At 31.7% G+C, this 21,198-nt stretch overlaps 2 protein-coding genes across 3 annotated transcripts; both read right to left on the minus strand.

Annotated features, from left to right (window-relative positions):
- Positions 1 to 172: 172 nt before the first annotated feature.
- LOC108687378 (facilitated trehalose transporter Tret1-like) lies at positions 173 to 4,972 on the minus strand. Of its 2 annotated transcripts, XM_018193103.1 has the most exons (7): positions 4,722 to 4,972; positions 3,938 to 4,199; positions 2,359 to 2,519; positions 1,206 to 1,481; positions 787 to 1,034; positions 497 to 602; positions 173 to 404 (listed from the first exon to the last, which is right to left on the minus strand). In XM_018193103.1, exons 1-7 carry the CDS (start codon positions 4,804 to 4,806, stop codon positions 253 to 255), a joined length of 1,290 nt encoding a protein of 429 aa, XP_018048592.1. In that variant the 5' UTR covers positions 4,807 to 4,972; the 3' UTR covers positions 173 to 252. The 2 variants fall into 2 exon arrangements, with proteins under 2 accessions (XP_018048592.1, XP_018048591.1); XM_018193102.1 differs by having other exon boundaries at positions 182 to 602.
- Positions 4,973 to 7,422: 2,450 nt separating this feature from the next.
- Positions 7,423 to 12,908, minus strand: LOC108687340. Its single transcript, XM_018193046.1, has 4 exons — positions 12,787 to 12,908; positions 10,533 to 10,725; positions 9,216 to 9,529; positions 7,423 to 8,005 (listed from the first exon to the last, which is right to left on the minus strand). Exons 1-4 carry the CDS (start codon positions 12,793 to 12,795, stop codon positions 7,502 to 7,504), a joined length of 1,020 nt encoding a protein of 339 aa, XP_018048535.1. The 5' UTR covers positions 12,796 to 12,908; the 3' UTR covers positions 7,423 to 7,501.
- Between the last annotated feature and the right edge of the window lie 8,290 nt (positions 12,909 to 21,198).

A 21,198-nucleotide genomic window follows, 5' to 3' on the forward strand; every position in this document is an offset into this window, starting at 1 on the left:
TATGATTACCAGGAGCACAACCTACCCCCCCCCTCCTCTCTCCGTGAATATTCCTTTCTAGATCTCTTTTAAAATCACGTCTGGAAATAAGTTAAGTTATTATATAATTACGTACTACAGGTGACTTATAAAATATTCATGATATACAAATGAGTTACAATCATACTTCTACAATTGAGCATTTTGATTCAGTAATTATTTTATTAAGTTTTGTTATGTTTTTCTCGCTGCTCTGGGTCTTCCGTCGGGATCCTAATTTGCGTCCCATACAACTCGATTTGAATTTCCTCGAGACTTCTGCCATTCGTTTCTGGCACCATCACAGAAACAAATATGGTTCCGATTAAACTTATCATGCCGAATATAGCGAATGACGAGGAGATTCCCATGAGATTCACTATGTCCTGAAAGCACTTTGTCACGAGAAAGGCCAACGTCCAGTTACACATCACGGCAGTATTTGCCACGCTCTTCACATTGTTTGTGAACAACTCACCGACCATCAACCATGGTACGGGAGCAAAGCCGATACTGAAAATTACGATGAATACTGCGAACGAGAGCAGAGGGATCCAAGAGAAGCTCGAGAGATCGTGAGAGCTCTGAAATAACCGAGAGAAGAGCAAATCAATCTAATTAAGAAATTTCAATGTAGAAATATGAAATTACAAATCGATATACAATTAAAAATTACTATTGATGATCATTAATATTTTTAATCAAATATTTAGAGAATTACAAATTTGTAATTAAAATTTATATTGATATTAATTAATATCTTGTTACCTGGAAACGAAAATATCCTGACATTGTGAACATACAAACTGCCATCACTGACGCACTAATAAATAATAATAGCTTTCTACCGACGCGCTCAATCAAAACAGTTGAAAAATAGGTAGCAATCACTTGTACGACACCTATTATTACTGATGACGTAGATGAATTCAGAATTGAGCCCGCATCGTCGAAGATCTTTTTTGCGTAGAATATCAGAATGTTAACACCGGAGAGTTGTTGGAAAAACATTAGACCTGAAATCATTAAATATTGAATTAAAGCTAATATAATATATGTTTGTGTAACGTATCTAAACAAAATTAGATAAAGTTGATAAAATTAATAGAATAATTAGCTATTGCAATAAAAACATTAAGTAATCGATTTAATTCGCAACTAATTACTGATTAAACTAAATCTTTTACCGAGTATAATGCAGGTCGCTCTTTGATAATTCTTCAAATCCGAAATATTTGGTTCGATTTCTCGCATTTCTGAGGTCTGAAGCTCGAGCCTGGTCAATTCTGCTTCAGTGCCATAACGAATTCCCCTGAAGTGTTTTAGCACAATATTTGCCTCGTTCTTCTGACCTTGCATAACCAGCCACGCTGGTGATTCCGGTACGAATGGGAAGAAAATCAAAAGCAAAGCGGGCGCCACGGAACAAAGTATCGCGATGACATGCAAGCTATCAGTAAAAGCTGTAAACGTCACCGCTTATCATTTCAGGAAAGTTATACAGTCGTGTGTAACAACTAGAATTCTCGCAAGTTCATCTATCATCACAAACACCTTCAAACTATGTACAGTAAAGTTAAGTTCTTTATAATGACATCTTCCTTTAAAATGGAGTAAAAAATACTCGCTATATTTTCTTAAAAATTAACACAATATCATGACTTATTCCGAGCTATAAGTAAATTAACTTTAGATTAATATAATTAACAACAATTCTTCCTTTAATTCTCTGTGTCATTAGATAACTGATATTACATATTTAACAGCTATGTTTGCATATTGCAGCAAATTAAAACTGAAAAAAATCCTGTAAATATCCAACTAAATAATTTTTTATAAAGTTTTTTTATTATTAATGTTAATTATTTTACATCAATTTTGCTAATCAATATATTATTGATATAATAGAATATACATTCACACAGAAAACAATATACATTTTAATCAATGTGCCTCTAACTTTAATTGTAGATTTTAGATGCTTTCCAACGAAACACATAATGTCAACTTATAACTGAAACGTAGCTTTTTTATTTCATTGCCAGAGTGAAATAAGAACAAAGGTTTTGTAAACCTACGATCCGAATATATTTGAATATAATCTTAAAACCTCTTATCAGAGTATCATTTCTAAGAAAATAAATGGTAATAAAATGTAAAAATTTCGTAAAATAACGTAAAAGAATGACACAATCGAATACATATTTTAGTTACGTACGTTTGTATCAGTTAAAAAGCACGGAATTGTATATTGTGTTACATAATGTTGCTGGATTGAGTATTAATAACATGGCACATATAAAATTATCCAATATTATATTTAGAAAAGTGCTTCTTTACCAGTAGAATATGCGAAGAGAATTCCGGCAGTAATCTGCAATTGAAAAATGATGCCAGGGAAGCCTCTAATGTTCTGCTCGGCAATCTCAGAAGCGAACATGGGAACAACGACAGATGCTGCACCGCATGCTGCCCCCGCAACAAACCGAGCCAAGAAAATCCTTTTGACGGAAAAACTTGATTACGTAATGTAAATATAAAATCAATGGAACCGTACGATAAAGTCACTATCGCTGACTGGGAATGCAGTCAATGCAATTAATGGAAAAGTTCATGATAGCAGAGTTCGACGAAAGATTTCGTTTATTAATTGTTTAGACTTATTAATTTCTCTGCCATTCTTATAGAAATCTAATATCGACTAATTTATTACTGGAAGTAATTAATTACTTATTTGAAGTACTAAAAGTATTGAACAACAATTAAATATTTAATATTTAAGATAAATCTTTTAGTATTAAATTGATCAGTATTAAGGAAAGTAATTGAATAATTTTCCAGCTTAAAAAAGTAGAGTCATCTGACCTTTCTTATTTTTTAACACGAGAATACAAAGCATGCAAAATGCCATTGCTATCTTCTAAAAATTAAATAATTATTAGAATTTCAGCAATAATATTGTAACTTATTATTAAAAAATCTTTTTGTAATAAAAATAAATATTCATATGAAAAATATTGAAGAAAATCGTTTATAGGAATTATTTTAATTCAATTTAGAAATTAATAATTTTGATGGAAACAACGTTACCATGTTTTCATTAACGTAAAAATATGGCAACGTTATATTTAAAAATATGTGACATTATATTTAAAGAGACTTGAATAATTCATGAACACTTCATATTTTGCACGAAAATGATTATGGAAACTTAATTTTTTTAATTCCAAAATATTCTTAAACTCTATTCTTTTATATCTATGTAATTAAAATTCTTATATTTTGTTTACATATTTTACAATTAAATTACTTAAAACCTCCTTCTCATAGAAATTTGAGCTACTTTAAAAAATTATTCAAAGAAAATTGCACGATCCAAAAATTAAAAAAATACAAAAGCCTACATATTAACTATTTATTCTCAATATGTATTTGATTAAATCCTTAAATTATATGAAAAGATTAGAACATCTCTTTAAATTGGCTAGTAACATTAGATTTCTAGAGTAATTGAATCATTGTATAAATTAACGATTCATTGAAGATAAGAATTGGATATATATTATTTTTTATTTTGGTATAATATTTGGTATTTTCTGTTTACATGTCAGTGAAAAAAATGCGCACGTTAATATTTTACACGAGGCATTCTTTAAATCTTTTCCAATATAATATGTACAATTTCAAATATAATTCCAAATATGGGACAAGAATTTCATTATTATTATTACGAGAATGAAATACTGAATGAAATGCTGAAGTCAAACCGTATAATCTACAATGAATCCAAACAGAACACAAGTTATTGACAACATCAAAATAAATCCAAAATGATTATTAAAAGTTTTAATCATTTATGATTCATTTAATGTCATTTTGACTTATTATTCTATTTGGGAATCTTCTTACCATATCTTACCATATCTTACTCTGCACAAATCCGATAATATACCAACAAAGAAATAAAGGCACGGTCGTTATCCAAATCGTCTTCTTCCTACCAATCTTATCCGCAAATATTCCCGTCGGAATAACAGTTAGAATTGCACCGAGAGGGACCAAAGAAGAAATCCAGGAACCTTCCTGATCGCTGACAGACAGCGTATCGTTCGTGTTATAAAGTGGCAAGGCGGATGACGTCCATGATAAATATGTGCCAATCGAGAATGCGGCGAGTGTCGCTAAGCGGTAACAGAAAGTAAATGTCAGACACATTCATCTTGTAAAATTCCTCTTGAGAAATATTCTATTTGATCTGTGTCGCGAAATATTTTATCTTCGATAACATTCTGTTCTGAGAATTCTTTCTCTTCACGCTACTCTTGATATCTTCTGCTCAGAGATATCCCATAGGTACGCAGCGATGGGAACGCAAAGTTAAATTACAGTCAAGAGATGTCTATCGAGAGAGTTTTAACTAGAGAAACAAACTTTCGATTAAATTAAGAGACGCGAAAATTAATGCAGCAATCGCGTGTAATAGCTTTGAAATTTTTTTTCCAAAGTCGCTACGAAGCTCCCAGAGGCTACATAAATGAAGGTATATTTACACTGTTTTTTACCATTAAAATCTATCTGTCCTCTAAGCTCTCACGCTGGATTCCGTTTTTCAATTATCTATTAAATATTCATGTGTAAATGCAGTCGCATCTCAATATCATGTGAGTTCGCGAGAGGATTAAACGCCCACCCGCAAAACTCACCCACAAGCACGCCCATGTATTGCGCGCATTTCGAAATCGGTCGCTCACACGACGATCTCTCGTCACTCTGTGCAATTAAAATCATTGTGCATGCACGAGAATCGAGCGATCACTTTAGCCACTTAAAACACTGCGCAAAATCAAACGGTGCTCGCCATCGATACTCCGCACGTGTGCATGCCAATGCGACAGTTCAACGGTATTAAAAAGAAAACGTCATCCATCGAATACCGCAGATCGACTAATTCTAATACGCGTTCTTCTGCGGTAAGACTTTCTTATCAGCACCCGTACCGATATCGGCGATTCAGTTGTAACCCCAACGCTTACGTCATGGTCAGAGTCGAGTCTTATATCAAGTCAGAAGTAATCTACATACTATTATCTACAGTATTATATCTTCACCTCGACATTTTGCATCTCTCAGACTCAAGCAGCATTGTGTACGAATAAATTCATCTGTAGCTATTTACACTGCGTTTGTTGTTACTTTGGTGACGACGTTCGAAACGTCGCTTTTCAACGCGTCCACTTCTATTTTCATAACGCGCTCAGTTGAATCTAAATACGTAAGAAGTGTTGTTTCTCAAATTCAAGTATATATTATTTAATTTTGCGAGAACAGAAATACTGACACTTGATATTTCGATAATTCATCTCAGAACATGACTGAATCGTATAATAATATTAATAATAATAATAATAATAATAATAATATCATTATCAATAATTTGATTTATTATATGTAAAGATATCTTTATGAACGTAATTTTTACATGTTTAAAAAATTCATTAAAAGATATTTGAAATTCGAAGATACAATGAGAGATCAATTAAAGAGAAAACGTAAAAATAAATCATTTATTGAAATTTATTGAATTTATTGAAAATTGTGTATAGTTAAAATTTAATTTTTTAAATAAAATTTAATTTTCTTTTTAATTCTCTTATAAGAAAATAATTCATATTTTTAATTAAGATATACCATAGGTAATTATTCAGTTTAGTTACCGTATCTCAATGAAATCAATGAAAAAAATCAATGAAATTAGGCTTATTCGACGCGTTTTTGCATGAAACGAAAGAATCTGGCAGAAAAATGCGTCGCTCTACCCTGCGAACTGAGATTAAGTGTTAAAATTAACAATTATTGAGATTAGGAAATCTGAAAATAAGGTCTATTTTTAAGAACTATAATTGTACTATTTTTAAGAACTATAATTGTACTTCTATATGGATTTCGATTTTCCATGTAAAGCGACTCTCCTTCCCGACTCTCACCCCCTCCTCCCCTCCCTCTGCAAAGGGGACGCACACTTCTATAATTGTAGTTGTGAAGTTAGAAAATCTATCATGTAGACAGTGGAGTGTGTAGACTAGTGCTTATTGGTTCGGGGCGGTTACGTGGCTCTCGCGTAGAAGATTGTAAATCTATGTCATTTTGCATTAAAAAAACTTAGCCCTAACCCAACTCATTTTTTGATGCGAGATGGCCTTATTTCGCATGGAAGGTTGTAAGTTGTAAATCTATGTAGAACTTTGCTTCTTGAATATACAACTTTCCACGCGGAAAGTAAAAAATGAGTAAGGTTAGGGTTAGGTTTTTTTAACGTGAAACGACATGAATTTATAACTTTTTATACCTTTTATAACCACGCGAAAAAGGCCACCTCACATAAAAAAAAAAAAAATGAGTGAAAAATAACTTTGCATCGCGACAATTTGCAATATTTCGCGACAGTGACAGATTTCCTAACCTCAATAGTCGTCGACTTTAATGCTTAATATCTCGGTTCATAGGGCAGAGTGACACTTTTTTTGTTAGATTCTTTTGTTTCATGCAAAAATGCCTCGAATAAACTTAATTTTATTGATTTTTGAGGTATGGTAGGTAAACTGAATAATTACCAAGGTATAAATATTTAAAAATATTAAGTTATAAATAAGCACACATTAAGTTACAAGTATAAATAAATCTATTGCAATTATTTATTTGGTTTATTCATTTTATACAGAAATGATCGAGAGCGAATAAAGAAGAGTCAGGAGAATGTAAAGATAATAGTAAACTGCATTTTTCTTTTGTATTTACGTAATCAATGCAATCTACTAACAATCTTGAAAACATGACATCATTAATGCCTTTCAATCATACTAAAAATAATAAAAGAAAAATATTCACGAAACAAAAAATAATTTACTTAGTCGCGATTGAGATCGCGCAAAGTAAGCTTACTATTACAAAAAAAAATAAGAAGATACTCGAATACGAATCAAGTCCGTTCTTTCACACTTCCGCGAGAACAATCATTGAACAAACTCGAGAAGCATTCGTGTAATGTTTCCTCAAATTCCCGACACCGATACTTATTATGCGAGACGATACATTTGAAAAATCTTCGTTTTGTTTCTTTTATATCGCGAGTATTTATCAACAAAAGCAATCAAAAGCTATTATTTAACGACTTTTGATTGTTTTTATTAAATACACAAATATATATGAATTTATTTTATTTTTTTCATCCTTTTACCTCTTAATTGAAGTGAATTTTTTAATAATTTACAAAATTTACAAAAAATATATGCTGTTTCTTTTTAAAAAGCTTTAAAAAATTCAACAATATATTTTATTCTTTATTCTTCTATGAGATTGAGATCCGCTGACTAATTGGAAATTCAAGAAAGAAAATTGTATGCGGTATTATAATATTTGATACATCGCGCTTCGACGATGAACTCTTACGCCCCATGGGACATTTTCTACGGTGCCGACATGATTATCACTTCGCTTCGGGTAGATTAGTTGCCATGACTCTGAATCCATTGTGATCGGCGATGTAATGCACCTGCTGAAGAATTCCATTGGGATCGATGTAACTATAAGCTCCCCTAGTGGTACCGTCAAGCGACCTGGATTCGGTTTTGGCGCTCGAGTCCCCGGTATAACTGTAATCGTATTGGCCCAGAGAGTCCTGGGTGTGATGCAGCGAGCTGTGAAGGAATTTGTAAGGCACTGGAAATACATAAGGTGCAGGCAAGGCTACCCGTTTCTGGATGTTGGAGAGCGGCAGCAGCTTTCCCAGATGTAAAGCGTTCTGATTAGATGTTCGTTCATCATCCTTGAGAAGCGTGTTCTCCCTTAATGATGTCGTAATAGGTAATGACGAAGCAATGGTGGTGGGCCCCGAAGAAGTGGGCGATACCTTCGAGAGACTCGGATCTGGCTTGGGAACATTGATTCTCTCTGCCTCTGATCTTGACAACAAGAATGGATTGTTGATAACCTAAAAAAGAAGAATCGAATAAAAGAAATATGGACATAGAATATGAAAAGAACTATTTACTAAAATTTATTTATTTTAATATTAAATAGATATGAATTTATTTGGAACATGAATTGGAATATTATTCTAAATATCATTTTATAATATTAGTTTTAATTACTTTATACAATATGTTACATTTTATTAATCCATTAAAGTTCATGCTAATACAACCGTGATAACGCCTGAATACGTGATTCATAGCATAAATGAAAAAAAAAATAATTCGTATTTTTTCGTTTTGCAAAATTGATTGAAACGATAATTGTTTAAACAAATTATTTAAAAACTAAAAGTGCCATTTGATTCTACGTTTGAAAACAAGGAACTTTTATTCTTGGTATTTTTTCGAAAAATTATTATAAACATTTTAAGGTGGCTTATGTCCCTCGTCTCTCACTGAACTCGGGGTGCTTTTTTAAGTGAATCTTAAAAATCACCTCGAGTTTAGTGAGAGGTAAGAGAAGTAGACAGAAGCTCAAAATGAGAGGAAAAACGAGTCAAAACCAGAAAATCAAAAAACAATATGCAATACCAGAGCATGGGAAGCCGACTGCACATGTAAACCATTTACAACAATTTTTTTGCATAAACAAAGCACCAGCTCGAAAAAATATCAAAAATAAAAGTTTCTTGTTTTCAAACATAGAATCGAATAGCACTTTTAGATTAAAAAAAATGGACATTTTTAAACAATTTGTTTAAACAATTATCGTTTAAACAATCAATTTTGCGAACGAAAAAACGAAAAAATACGAGTAATTTTTTTTCGCTTATGCTATGAATCACGTATTTACTTTGGCGTTATCACGTATTAAACGCTATATTAAATATGAGCCTTAATGGATTAATCACAATTTACATTTTTAGCGATCAATAGAATTTTTGTGTTGTTATAAAATAATATAGAGAAAAACTGTATACATATATTTTTTATTATTTATTTTACTTTGTTGTTATATTGCTTTATGTTTTTATGTTATTTTTTATTTATTTTATTTGTAATAATAAATTTTATATTTTTATCGAAATTCTTTTATTAAACAAAAAATTCCACAGCGATTGCAGTGCTATAAATTCGTATAAAAGTACGTAGATTTTTCCTTTTTACTGTCAAGTTCCTTTTATATTCGAGCAAACTTCGATTGAGATGTTGGCGCATCATACACACCTCTATTTCTCGCGTTTTCGAATTCAGCTCGGCTTTGCTGTTGTCGTCCGGCTGGATTTGGGCGAAGCTGAAGTACGATGGTAGAATTTTGTACGACAGAAGATTCTGATCTTGCCAATTGGTCTGATGCGACTTCTGCAATTCTTCAAGATGATTTTTCTTCGCCGCGGCCACTTCTGGTGTGTCCTGTATAGTTTGCAATTCATCCCTTGGTGGTTGCGGCAGATTGCTCGCGCTGACTCTAAATCCATTCTTATCATCCGCCGTATACGAGACCGTTTGCAAAACTCCATTTGCGTCAATGTAGGAATATCCTAAAGGCACAAATAGAAATGATACTCATCGACGATAAATACTATTACATCTGGAAAACGTTTGTTCATTTAAGAATCTATTTACGATTTAATCTTTTACGATCTACTGTTATTATATATGTTATTTGCCATAATTATTGTGATTATTGCTTTAGTAAAATAGCATTAATTATGTAAATCTTGTTTCAGTGATTACGTAGATATTCACACAATTTCGCGCGCGTTACATTATGCATCCACATATCGTGAGTCATCACATTGCAATCGAGAGAGAAGCGATCTTAACTCGCAACTGCACATTGTCATCCGAAGAAATTCGCAGGGAACATGCGGCGTATGGGCGTCTTTCTTACGTCATGCTGATGAGCGTTAGCGAAAGAGTCACTCGCGAACGTAGGCCGGTAATACACCTCTTGTAACACACTTCGCAAAAGAATGCATTCCATTTATGCACTTGCCGCACGCGCATCAGATCACGAATCGTGACAAGCTTTGTCATCCATTGAGAATAAATTTCGTTTTATGTTTAAAATATATATAAAAAGAAAGCCAATCAGAACCAGTTGTTCGAGTGTAAATAAAAAGACACAAATGTCTTTATTCTCATGTAAGTAACAATAACAAAATCATAACCAAAATCATAACTTTAATTTTTGAATAGACTTATTTATGTAATTTAGAATTAGATTTCATATAGATAAGAACAAAAAGAAGAATTAAAACGTTTATTGTTCACACGAGATAAAGACATATTTATGTGCACCCAAACAGTTAGTTTTGGCTCTGATTGGCTTTTTTTATATATTTTTTTTATATATTTTTTTTATATTTTTTTTTTTATATATTTTTATATATTTTTTATGGATTGATTTGTACGAGCCTCTTTTCATTAGTTTGTTTTTTACATTAACGTAGAGCATCTCAGCTTTGAGATTGGTCTCGATAAAGAACTCTTTTATTAAAATGCCAAAGTGTGTAAATTTGTAAATTTTAAAAAACTCACCACCCTGCGTGACGCCATTTAAGGTAGTTTCCGCTTTGGCGTGATGTGGCCCCGTGAAAGAATATTGATAAGATCCCGATCCATCTTGTATGTGGTACTGTCTTAACGGCGAAAGGGCTGGTATCGGACTTAGCCAAACATTAGCGAGCGGCGAAGCGATGGATCGTCCGATGACGAAGCTGCACAAAATTGTCTGCAGAAGAATATGACAATTATTTCATTATCTATAACATCATTAAATTATTATCGGCGTATTAACGCTAAGCATGCAATCAAAAATATGATAAATCTGCAAAAAATTGTCATTAGTGAAGACTTAGTAAATGTTTATATCGATTATCGGCACACCATGGTATACATCGTGAAACATGATTATTAATAAAATCCTCCTATGGTGATTATCTCAATATTTATTGTAAATAAAAATGTACTAATTTTCATTAATTTAAAGTACCGAGTAATTTAATTTACAATTATATTGTGATAGAAATTATCAAATTATATTGTGTGATAGAAAAATATAAAAAATCTATTGCTCGAATTAAAACTGTAACATGCAACATTAGTTTGTTAAGGTTATAATATTCCAAACAGAAATTCTATTTATTAAGAAGTTAGTTCATGCTAAGCAACAATTTATCTTAAGAGCTTCCATTCTGCAAAATGAGATGCGTCTCGTCACCGAACAGCTTATTAACCTATTAATGAAACAGTACATCAGTTGCAACAGCTATGCTGTAGACAGCATATAACTGTCATTATACAGGTATAATTTTCTACACAAGATATTGCTATTATATAGGGAGATACATGCGATAACATTAGTTGTGACAGTTACGGGAGAAGACTACCCCTTCACCTTTTCTCGATAAGCATATAACTCATCGATCGCGGAAGTTCATCTCGATACACGGCTTCCCCGAATAATCGAATTGCATTTGTTATGATGTTTTTCCGCGAAACAAAGCCATATTCCTCCAATTGCGACATATCCAGGACTTCGACCGCCAGTGAGCAACCACAATTGTGTATTGCGGTTTCTGTTAAATCAATAGTTATTACCGGAAAATAGCGAGTTAGCCAATGCTCGCGTTGAAATGATACTACGGAAGCAATTATTGTCATATTAATGTGAATTCTGCTTCAAAATATACTCAGTTAATTATAAAATTGATACATAAAATGTATCAGGCGTCCGTTTTTCCTTGGAAGATTTTTGCAGTTCATGCTGGATACATAGTAAATTGAATTGTATAAAACTTTCATTTCATCTCAGTTCTTTGTCGCGATATAAAACGAGAAAAGTTTATTCTTCTATCACGAAAGCAGAATTAAATTAGAGACGCTCACGGGAGCAAGATACTTCAAATTGTCTTGGGATTAATTACAAGTTGGTCAAAGGAGATGTAAGTAAAATTATCCTGGATACAAAGCTAAATATGAATTATACTTAATCATTGATCACACTGAAAAAAAAAATATAGTCAATTTTAATAAATATTTAGTTGAATACTGCCAACTAAATATTTATTAAATATAAAGATAAATTTATTTGATAAAAGAAATGTTTTTAATAAAAGAAATTTGATTTAACAATCATTTTTTTTATTGAACAAATATTTACTTACTGTAAGTAAATGTTCAGTTGGCAGTATTAAACTATAAATATTTATTAAAATTAACTATATTTTTTTCTCAATGCACGTTTAATTATTTGGCGAGCATAAAAATTCAGTGTGCAATCTAACTTTTTTGTTAATGCATGAATACATGTCGAATTTTAAACGATAAAAACTTTTTTATTTTTGTGTGAATTTCGTGAAGTCTCAAAAATTCTACCTTTAAACAATAAAGAACAGTTTTGCACAAATTTTTTTCACTTTTATATTTTTACTGAGAATCTTATAAAACATTGAAAAAAGAGTCTGGTTATTAAATATTGAGTAAAATAATTTCAATTAAATATTCGGTTAATATAAATAAAAAAATAATTTTATTTTTCTAAACATTTAATAATAATTATCAAACATTAATTGATTACATTATTATATTTGATAATATTTATTAAATATTTAAAAAAATAAAAATGTTTTTTGTTATATTAACTAAACATTTGATTGAAATTTATTTAACATTTGATAGCTATTATCAGTTTTTTTTTCAATATTCAGTGTATGGTGAAAAGGGTTAAAAAATCATACATTGATAGAAGAGTTAAATTACTCAAAAGAAATTTAAGAAAGGATTCACTCACGAATATCATGATCGTTTTCGATTGGATGAGGCCGCCGGTAAACCGTCGCTCGATCGTGGCTAGCGGATCGGGGCCCCTCGATCACGGTTTTTCTTTTTCGCTCGCCTAGGATAATCCCAGTAAGAGTCAGCTAACGGGTGTGAGAATGTAAGCTCTCAGTCGCATCCTCTTATATAGGATCACGTAGACCTGCCGCCGCGCGCTTACGGTGGTTCCCCACCAAGTATCGCGCGCGACGAGGCCCTAGCGAGGCCCTACAGGGCACAGGATCGTACTCATGGAGTCCCAAGTGCCTGTTTGTTGCCCACGGCCGCAAATCACCCGGCGCTCGATTTCCACGCCGATAAATCAACGTTTATTGGTCTCGAGTACGAGCCGTCGATCTTGCGCGCATTCCGGGCTCTGATCATGTCCAGACACTCCAGACCGAGGATGCCCACTCTCCGCGCCCCAAGTAATAAGGATATGTGCACGCAAAAGGCGCGAACGTAATAATGACGACGCCGCGCAACAAAAAGTTATTTATGCAGGCTGGATTTTAAATGTCCTCGCAGCGGGTGTCAAATAGACTTTATTTGTCGCCTGTTAATATCACTTGAATAGATATCACTCATTTACTACAATAACGACATAATTCAAAAATTGTCATTTAAGTTGCTCGAAGATAAAGAAACGTAAAAAGAAAAAGGAACATTAACTTTAAAAATCATATTTTTATTTCTCTGTAATCGATTATTACCATCAAAATTATATTTCAAAATTAATGTTACAAAATATTAATTATTCAAAACATTTAAATTTTCTAAAAATTTTTTTGTTATATTATTGTTATACACAATTGGAAAATTTGTGTTAAATTTAATATTTTTTATTCTTGTATTTTAAATTTAATATGTTTTACATGTCTCGAACGGTCTACTCAAAGTTTTGTGTTAAATTGATATTCAAGAATAAATATGTTAGAAAATAACAAAAATATTTATTAAATATAATATTTTAAAAATTAACACAAAAAAAACGTAATATAATTTGTAAGCAATCACATTTTTTCATTAAAATTAATTACATTTACAATGTATTAGATTAACACATTTTATTCACTTAGAATTATTCTCTTAAAATTTTCATTTTAAAAAACATTATTTTATGTTAATCACTTGCTCATAAATTGTGTTATTTTGACAGTAAAAATGTTGAATAAATTTAACACAAAATATTCAAATAACTCAATCATATTACATTAAATTGACAGATATATTAAAAATTTGACACAAAATTTTAAAAAGAATTTAAGTGGGTCATTTCTAATACAAATACAAAGTGATTTTATTTAAGTCAAATGAAAGATATATAAATTATTTTATGATGAGATTAATATCTAATTATTATCCAAAAATCTCTTCGAAACTAATTTTTTATAATAAAAAGGAATTAATATATAGAGATTTTCCTGCGTAAGAATTATCTATACTAATGAATATAACATTGCCATCCTGAAAAAATTTACCAGACTTTCCTAAACTGGTTTTTTATTATTTAGGAATGTTATTTAGGATTTCATTGAAATGATTGCTTGATTGCTGCTGATAATGCATTAAATCCATTTAATAGTTTATTATCATTATTAATAATACCTCGTTACTTGTAATCAAAGCGCGTAATTAATGCGGTCTCTCACACGCGTAATCTTCTCATTATCTTTAAATTGCATTATTATTAGTTACGACACATTCATCAACAATCGAAATAAGCTGTATCATAAATGCCGGAACAACCAGCGTGCGTGCTATTATGAACTGCATAATGATATTAGAGAGTAAATGACGGACGGAAAAAATGATTTCGCACATACCAATATGGCTCTTGAACAATGTTACAAGATAAACGGAGTTAAGATACATTTCCCGAGATAAGCAAGTCATTTTCTCTTCAAATTAAGTATATTCAAATTTCAAATTTTCTTATATTTAAATTTACCTGATTTGCTCGAAATTGAATAATAATTAATTGACAATTATTAGTCGAAATTATTAATAGATCGTATTAATAGATCGTATATTCCTTAAAAAATTACTTTTATTTGCAAAAAAAAACCGACAAATAATCTGATAATTTCTCACGTATCTCAACTATATTGAAATAGACGAAAAGCTTTGGAAAATACAGGGAGAGTAGGCCCTATCAGAATTTTATAAATTCAACAGCATCTAATGCAATTTTCGCGTCGTGCATAAAGTGAAGCATGCCTTCGGCAACGCGAAGCAAGATTACGCGCGTCAAGGGATCGAAGCAACGTTCGCTTGATCCTCAACAAAAATCGTCAGCGGCACGAGCCTCGGTAACAGAAACGAAAATAAAATTAAAAAAAAATAGAAACGAACGCGAAATGCAATTAGCGAGCGGTGAAAATGAAACGATACCGGCACAGCGAAAGGTTCGTATCCTTTTAGGGAAGGTCCGGGACGGCCGCGGGGCCTCCAGCGTCTCTCCGAGCCGCCGATCGCATAAATAATGCCTGCCGCGGATTTACGACCGACTCGCTTAATCCGACGATGTAAGAGAACGATATGAGCGTAATGAGTTCATCAATTTCGATGGAATTACTCATGTGCCCGTGCAACAAGTCGCCGCCAACAGGAGAGGGCTCTCTCGTCGGCGACACGCGGACACGTGGGCGATGCTGCGTTGGTTTTGACATTGGCACTAAACGGGCTCTCTTTCTCTCTTTTTCTCTCTCTTTCTCTTTCGTCTCGCATTAAATGACTCTCGTAGAGCCGACTATCTAACCACGCGGCACCAATGCGATGCAATGCGATGCCGCTGAGAAATGCATCGAGAAGGTACCGCGTACGGCGGTGATCCTAAATCAACCTCCCTCCCCCAGGAACAAAAACAATAGCAACTATCAATTCCCTTGGTATGTAATGGGAAGAAATGAGAGGAATGCAATATTAAAACAGTCTAAAATATCAAATTATATTAATCCCTTCAGATCTAATTTTAATGGAACTACTGTTAAAATTTTTTTTTATTCATTTTAAGAATGCTTTAATAAATAATTTATACTAAAAAGTTAACTTTTTTCAAAAGTTTGATTATTTTTCCAACATATATATTATTATGTATATCTTGTTTAAGATAATGTCGATAAAACTAAACAATTTCAATGAATAATATCTTCAAATTGATGTATATTGCAAAACATAGGATCTAAAGGAATCGCATTTTTTGTGCGGGAATAAGTTAGAGACAATATATTCAAATTTTCTTGCAAAAATTTCTCATAAAATTGTAAACAATACTGACAAAGTGTTATTAATATACGCGTCATTAATAATGTTTATTAATCGTTGGTTTCTTTTAATTAAATATATTTTCCAAATATATTTTCTTCGCATTTTCAGATTTTTCCTTTTTAAGATTTTACAGAAAATACACTTAAAAAAGATAACATTCACAAAATCCTTAAAATAAAATTAATTATAATTTATTGTACATAATTATATATTACATTATTATATAATATATTTATATAAACACATAATTATTATATAATCATATACATATAAATATCATTTCTTTCTTCTATAGCTTCTGTTCGAGCTATTTGAAGACGTGAGCATCACGATCGGCTCTCACGGTTCCGGAATTTATCTTCACGTATTACTGTCCACTTCCTCAGAGCTGGAAACGTTTTCGCTGCCGACGTAAATTTCCCATCGTCAGAGAGGATTTCAATATATGCACGAGGCAACTAATCCGCGTGACGTTAATCACAGCTGGAATTCTCGCAGTCTAATTATCGCAGGCTTATTCCTGCTTCGAGGAGAACGAACGTTCGTACGAATCCTCGCTCAGTTGGTCGCGCATGACGTTTATTACAGCTCGTATTCCGCTCGTAAAACTCTCCTTCCGGAATAATACAATCGAAGATCGTCGGTTACAATTTTTTTCAGCTTGTCGTTGCAAAAGACGTGATATTAGAATATTTGCAACTCGGAACGACGACTGCCAATGCGACTTATTGATTGAATTGGTGCGGCAAACAAGATAGCATCCTAAAGAAAAATCTGCAACTCGGAATTGTACATCGCGATCTCGTAAAAATTGCATCTAAATAATGCCTTGTGATGTAATAAAGCAAAACAATTGACCGATAGAAACCGTACATGTTCGTAAAGCGACGGAAATGGAGTTGCAAGATGATTCACACAATATAGTTTTCCTAAGGGATATTTTAAGGATGTCCGGAGGACGATTACATCCTAAGGACGTCCCTAGGATGCTTCACGAGCAACTGTGTTGTGTGGGCATTTTACCCACGGAATAAAGCCGTTGTAACTTTGCGTTGAGTATTATAATGCAATGTATTTTATTGTGATTGTAAATATAGCATGATTGCTCATTTCATAGAGATATGTAAAGAGATATGTAAACGTTCAAAATTAGAAACACTGCTTTTAAGAATATATTTTAGAATTTAGATATAGCAAAAGTGGATTTGGAAATATATATATATTTTTTGTAAAAAATAAAAATGAATATTATGTATCTTTTAAATTTTTCTTTGGAATTTCAAAAATTTTAAATTAAAATCTCACTTTTTAAAGTGAAAAATGAATTAATCTTGAAAAAGAGTGGTTCAATTTCCAATCTTTAAAAGAGATTTTAATTTAAAATTTTTGCAGAGTACATATAAAACAGTTCAATATAGTCAATATTTATATTTAACAACATAATTTCATGAAAATTTTCTCTTTAATCTTAATTTTTAATTATTTTACATTTACTTTTTATTGAAATAACTTTTTATTCAGGTTTTAATCGGCGCCAAATTTTTTGTTATTATTTTCAAATAAAATATAGAAAAATTTGAAATTTTTTCATGTTTTTCTATATTTTATTTGAAAATTTTTTTATTTGAAATTTTTTTTTATTTTGTTATAAAATATGTGTGATATATTCTTGAATAAATTATTCTCTAAAAATATACAAAAAAATTTTTATCTTATTAGCTTTCTATCATGCATGTATATTTTCTCGTAATGTTTTAATACTTTATCACATTGATTTCAAAATAATGATGCTACTATGTTTTTTACGAGCAATTTAAAAGTAGTAATCCTACTTAAAGACGGTCGATATCAAAACATTAATTCTGTCTATAACGGATGAGCTTTAAGTACACAGCATTGTGTAGACAAAATGTCCAACTATTGTTAAATACGCAATATCCGATAAATGTTATTATGTATGCAGCAGTCACGTTTTGCTCATTATTTACTATGTGAATTACACTTCTCGCTGAGTTATGTTTTGTTTCTCGGGATACTGAAAGTACACTTCTCAAACAGAAGAGAGAAAATCATTTTTTTCACCGAAGATTGATATAAAGAGAATCTGATATCTCCTCCGCATCTCACCTTTTTTGTCACATTATTTTGATACAATATGTCATAGCTGATACGATACGACTGTATATCTTCCGAGCGTAATATTATTCCACATTTGCAGGATACAGAATATTCGATTTCATCTTTTACGATAGAACAAATTTTTTCTTGCATATCTATAGAATTGTTAACCACTCTTTGTCATACAGTGGTGCTTAATAGAGATTTTTTTTTTATTAAATTTTCTTACAATAATAATAATAATAATAATTTCATTGAAGTATGAATGATATAAAATTATTTAAAAATTATGCGTTTCGCGAGTTTCTTCCGTGTCCAGATCTATACTTGGAATGCTAACGTTTCGTGAACCTTGTAGTCCACTTCAGGGCGAGGAGCAGTCTAATATTGATATAAGATATAAAATATTAATTAGATATACGAAAGCAAAAGAATTGTAGGTAGATTATACCGAGATGAAAAACCAGCAATATTGTTTGCAGGTTAAATCTTTAATATAATTGAAATAATAATAATAAAATAGTCATAATAACATAAGGCACGTAATCTATAATAATTTATATAATATGTATGAGATTACGTGCCTTAATATTGAGAATATACAAGGATAATTATATATTCTAATATGTTATAAATATACATATAAGAAAGAGAGAGAGAGAGAGAGAGAGAGAGAGAGAGAGAGAGATGTATATATAAAATTATAAAATATGCATAGATATCTAATTAATAATTAAAGAAAATATTAACAAACATAATACATAAATATAATAAATAAAATTAATAAAGTAACTTATCCAAAAATGCGTAAAAATTAGATAAAAATCGTTTATTTTAAAGTAAAAAATATAAATATAAATAAAAAAAGCTCAGCAACTAACATAACTGTTCTAGTTATAACTTTTACTCAATAATATAACTGTTATATATAATATACGTGTTACAGTTATCCTGTTGAATGAGAAATTATAATAAACAGTTAATTAATTGATGTTTGTATTACCAATACAGACATCACATCAAGTTTCTTCTGCTTCTAGGTATACATCAATATAGTACAATATTTATTATATTCTTTTTTTTTGCAACATAATTACAGTGTATTTTGACATAAAGAATTTTATTGGGCTTCATAATTTTTTGATATAAAACTATTATACATTTTTGTGCTATCATTTTTTATTAATTCATCAATTCTATAAGATTACATAAATGAACTCAGATATTTTTTAAGTGGATCGTTTATGCATCACTGCACCATGTCGGCACGGCAAGAAAGCAATGTCAGTTTTGATCCGCACGAGACGCACATCGCGGTGGCGACATCGAATACAAATAGGTTTCACCACATCTCTCTGTCGCCTCTTCACGTCAAGTTGTCTCACGCTACCAAGAACGACCTGATTTACGAGCACATCCCTGTAAAATCTTTCTTAAAGATCAGCCTGCTGTTTGAATAACTCGCGCGAATCGCGATATCTCTGTGTGCATTCGTGCGCATCACTCCGTAAAAGTACCCGACTTCCAGAACTGAATAATTCTGTTCAGTGCTGAGTATGGATGACGTGCTTATAAATTATTCTAACAGTAAAACGAAATACGTACGCACGTATGCTTATGATTTCCGATAAATATGTTAACATATACGCACGTGTGCTTATGATTTCTGATAAATATGTTAACACATCTTTATCATTGCGTCAACACGAAACGAGCGTGAAACGAGACATCATACACAATAAAAAAAAAATAACTAAACAACTAAGACCCGATTTTTCATTATCTAATTAACTTACGGTTAACCTGATATTTATCCAATAGGCTTCATCCCTGATAATGTCATGAATGAAGCCCATTGGATGAAACATCAAGCTTAACTACGAGTTATCTAAAATGAAAAACCGGGCCTGAAAATAAGAGTACATCAATAGATTTATTCGTGTTGTTTGCATTTTTTTGCACTTACTGTTAGTATTTTTCTTTCTCTTCAATGTCTGAATATGTGTATTTATCTTTTAATGCAAAAAATTTTTGTACAAAAAAACAGTCTTGCTGAGATGAAAATTTACTAGATACAGATCTAAAAATAATTTTGCTAGGAAACTAAAATAATAATTATCTACGACACTTAAGTATGATAATAATACAAAAAATTTTTAACATTCTAGTAACCAACTTGAGTATTTTATATAATTATTCTAATGATTCAATAAAAATATTTTCAAGATTTGTATCTAACTAAATTTTTGAAAGCTTTCAGCAAAATCATTCTTTTCGTACGGGGAGTACGTTTCAAGTTTATTAACACGAACTTCTATTATATAACTTGATTTCATTTTTAACATCAATTATATTTTTGAGAATGTAAAATTATAATATTGATGTTGTATTACTTTTAATTGGTGTTTATTGAGAGAAAAACGAAATCAAATTAAATTTTCGACGTAAATTGCACGATGGGCACGTGCGATTTTTACATGTAAGCAATTATAAAAGAGCAATAAATAATATGCTAATTAGCCGGCGCGCTATACACAGCGATAAACACGGGGCGCACGGATCCTAGCGTGGCTCTCGAACGCGAGCGTGAATCACGATCGTTGGGCCGTGAGCGTGTACTACAAGAAGGAACTAACGTCCGATCGAAGATTACGGGGACTAACTAACGATTCCATTTGCTGATTGCCCGGTCACTCCGGCTACTCCGGGCCGCTTTTATCGGCTCACCTCCCACGAGAGGAGACCTTAACGCGCGCACGTACTGATAAGCATTGCAAGGTTGCGCGTGCTGGCCGCGAGCGCGATCAATTAAGATCGATCGATACTTTAATATTCGTAGTGCGTGAAATTATCCCTGATATCTCGCTTGGAACCCCTTAGTCGGCATTGCAAATAGTTACTGTTAGCATTAGATATTTGTCGCTATTTGTCATTGAAGAGAAGCGATTCTTAAGCACAGAAGCACAAATGTAAGATACATAAAGTCCCGGAGCAAATA

The sequence above is a fragment of the Atta colombica genome, unplaced genomic scaffold (genome assembly GCF_001594045.1).
Source record: "Atta colombica isolate Treedump-2 unplaced genomic scaffold, Acol1.0 scaffold205, whole genome shotgun sequence".
Lineage (NCBI taxonomy): Eukaryota > Metazoa > Arthropoda > Insecta > Hymenoptera > Formicidae > Atta > Atta colombica.

Excerpts from the sequence above, each read along its gene's own strand:
- LOC108687378 (XM_018193102.1), bottom strand. The coding sequence starts at position 4,806 with ATGATTTTAATTGCACAGAGTGACGAGAGATCGTCGTGTGAGCGACCG. Across the intron at positions 1,482-2,358 it reads TCTCTTCGCATATTCTACTG|CTTTTACTGATAGCTTGCAT; the intron begins GTAAAGAAGCAC and ends TGACGTTTACAG. Across the intron at positions 603-786 it reads CAGGATATTTTCGTTTCCAG|AGCTCTCACGATCTCTCGAG; the intron begins GTAACAAGATAT and ends CGGTTATTTCAG.
- LOC108687340 (XM_018193046.1), bottom strand. Across the intron at positions 9,530-10,532 it reads AAATGGCGTCACGCAGGGTG|GATATTCCTACATTGACGCA; the intron begins GTGAGTTTTTTA and ends TTGTGCCTTTAG. Across the intron at positions 8,006-9,215 it reads CGAAAACGCGAGAAATAGAG|GTTATCAACAATCCATTCTT; the intron begins GTGTGTATGATG and ends CTTCTTTTTTAG.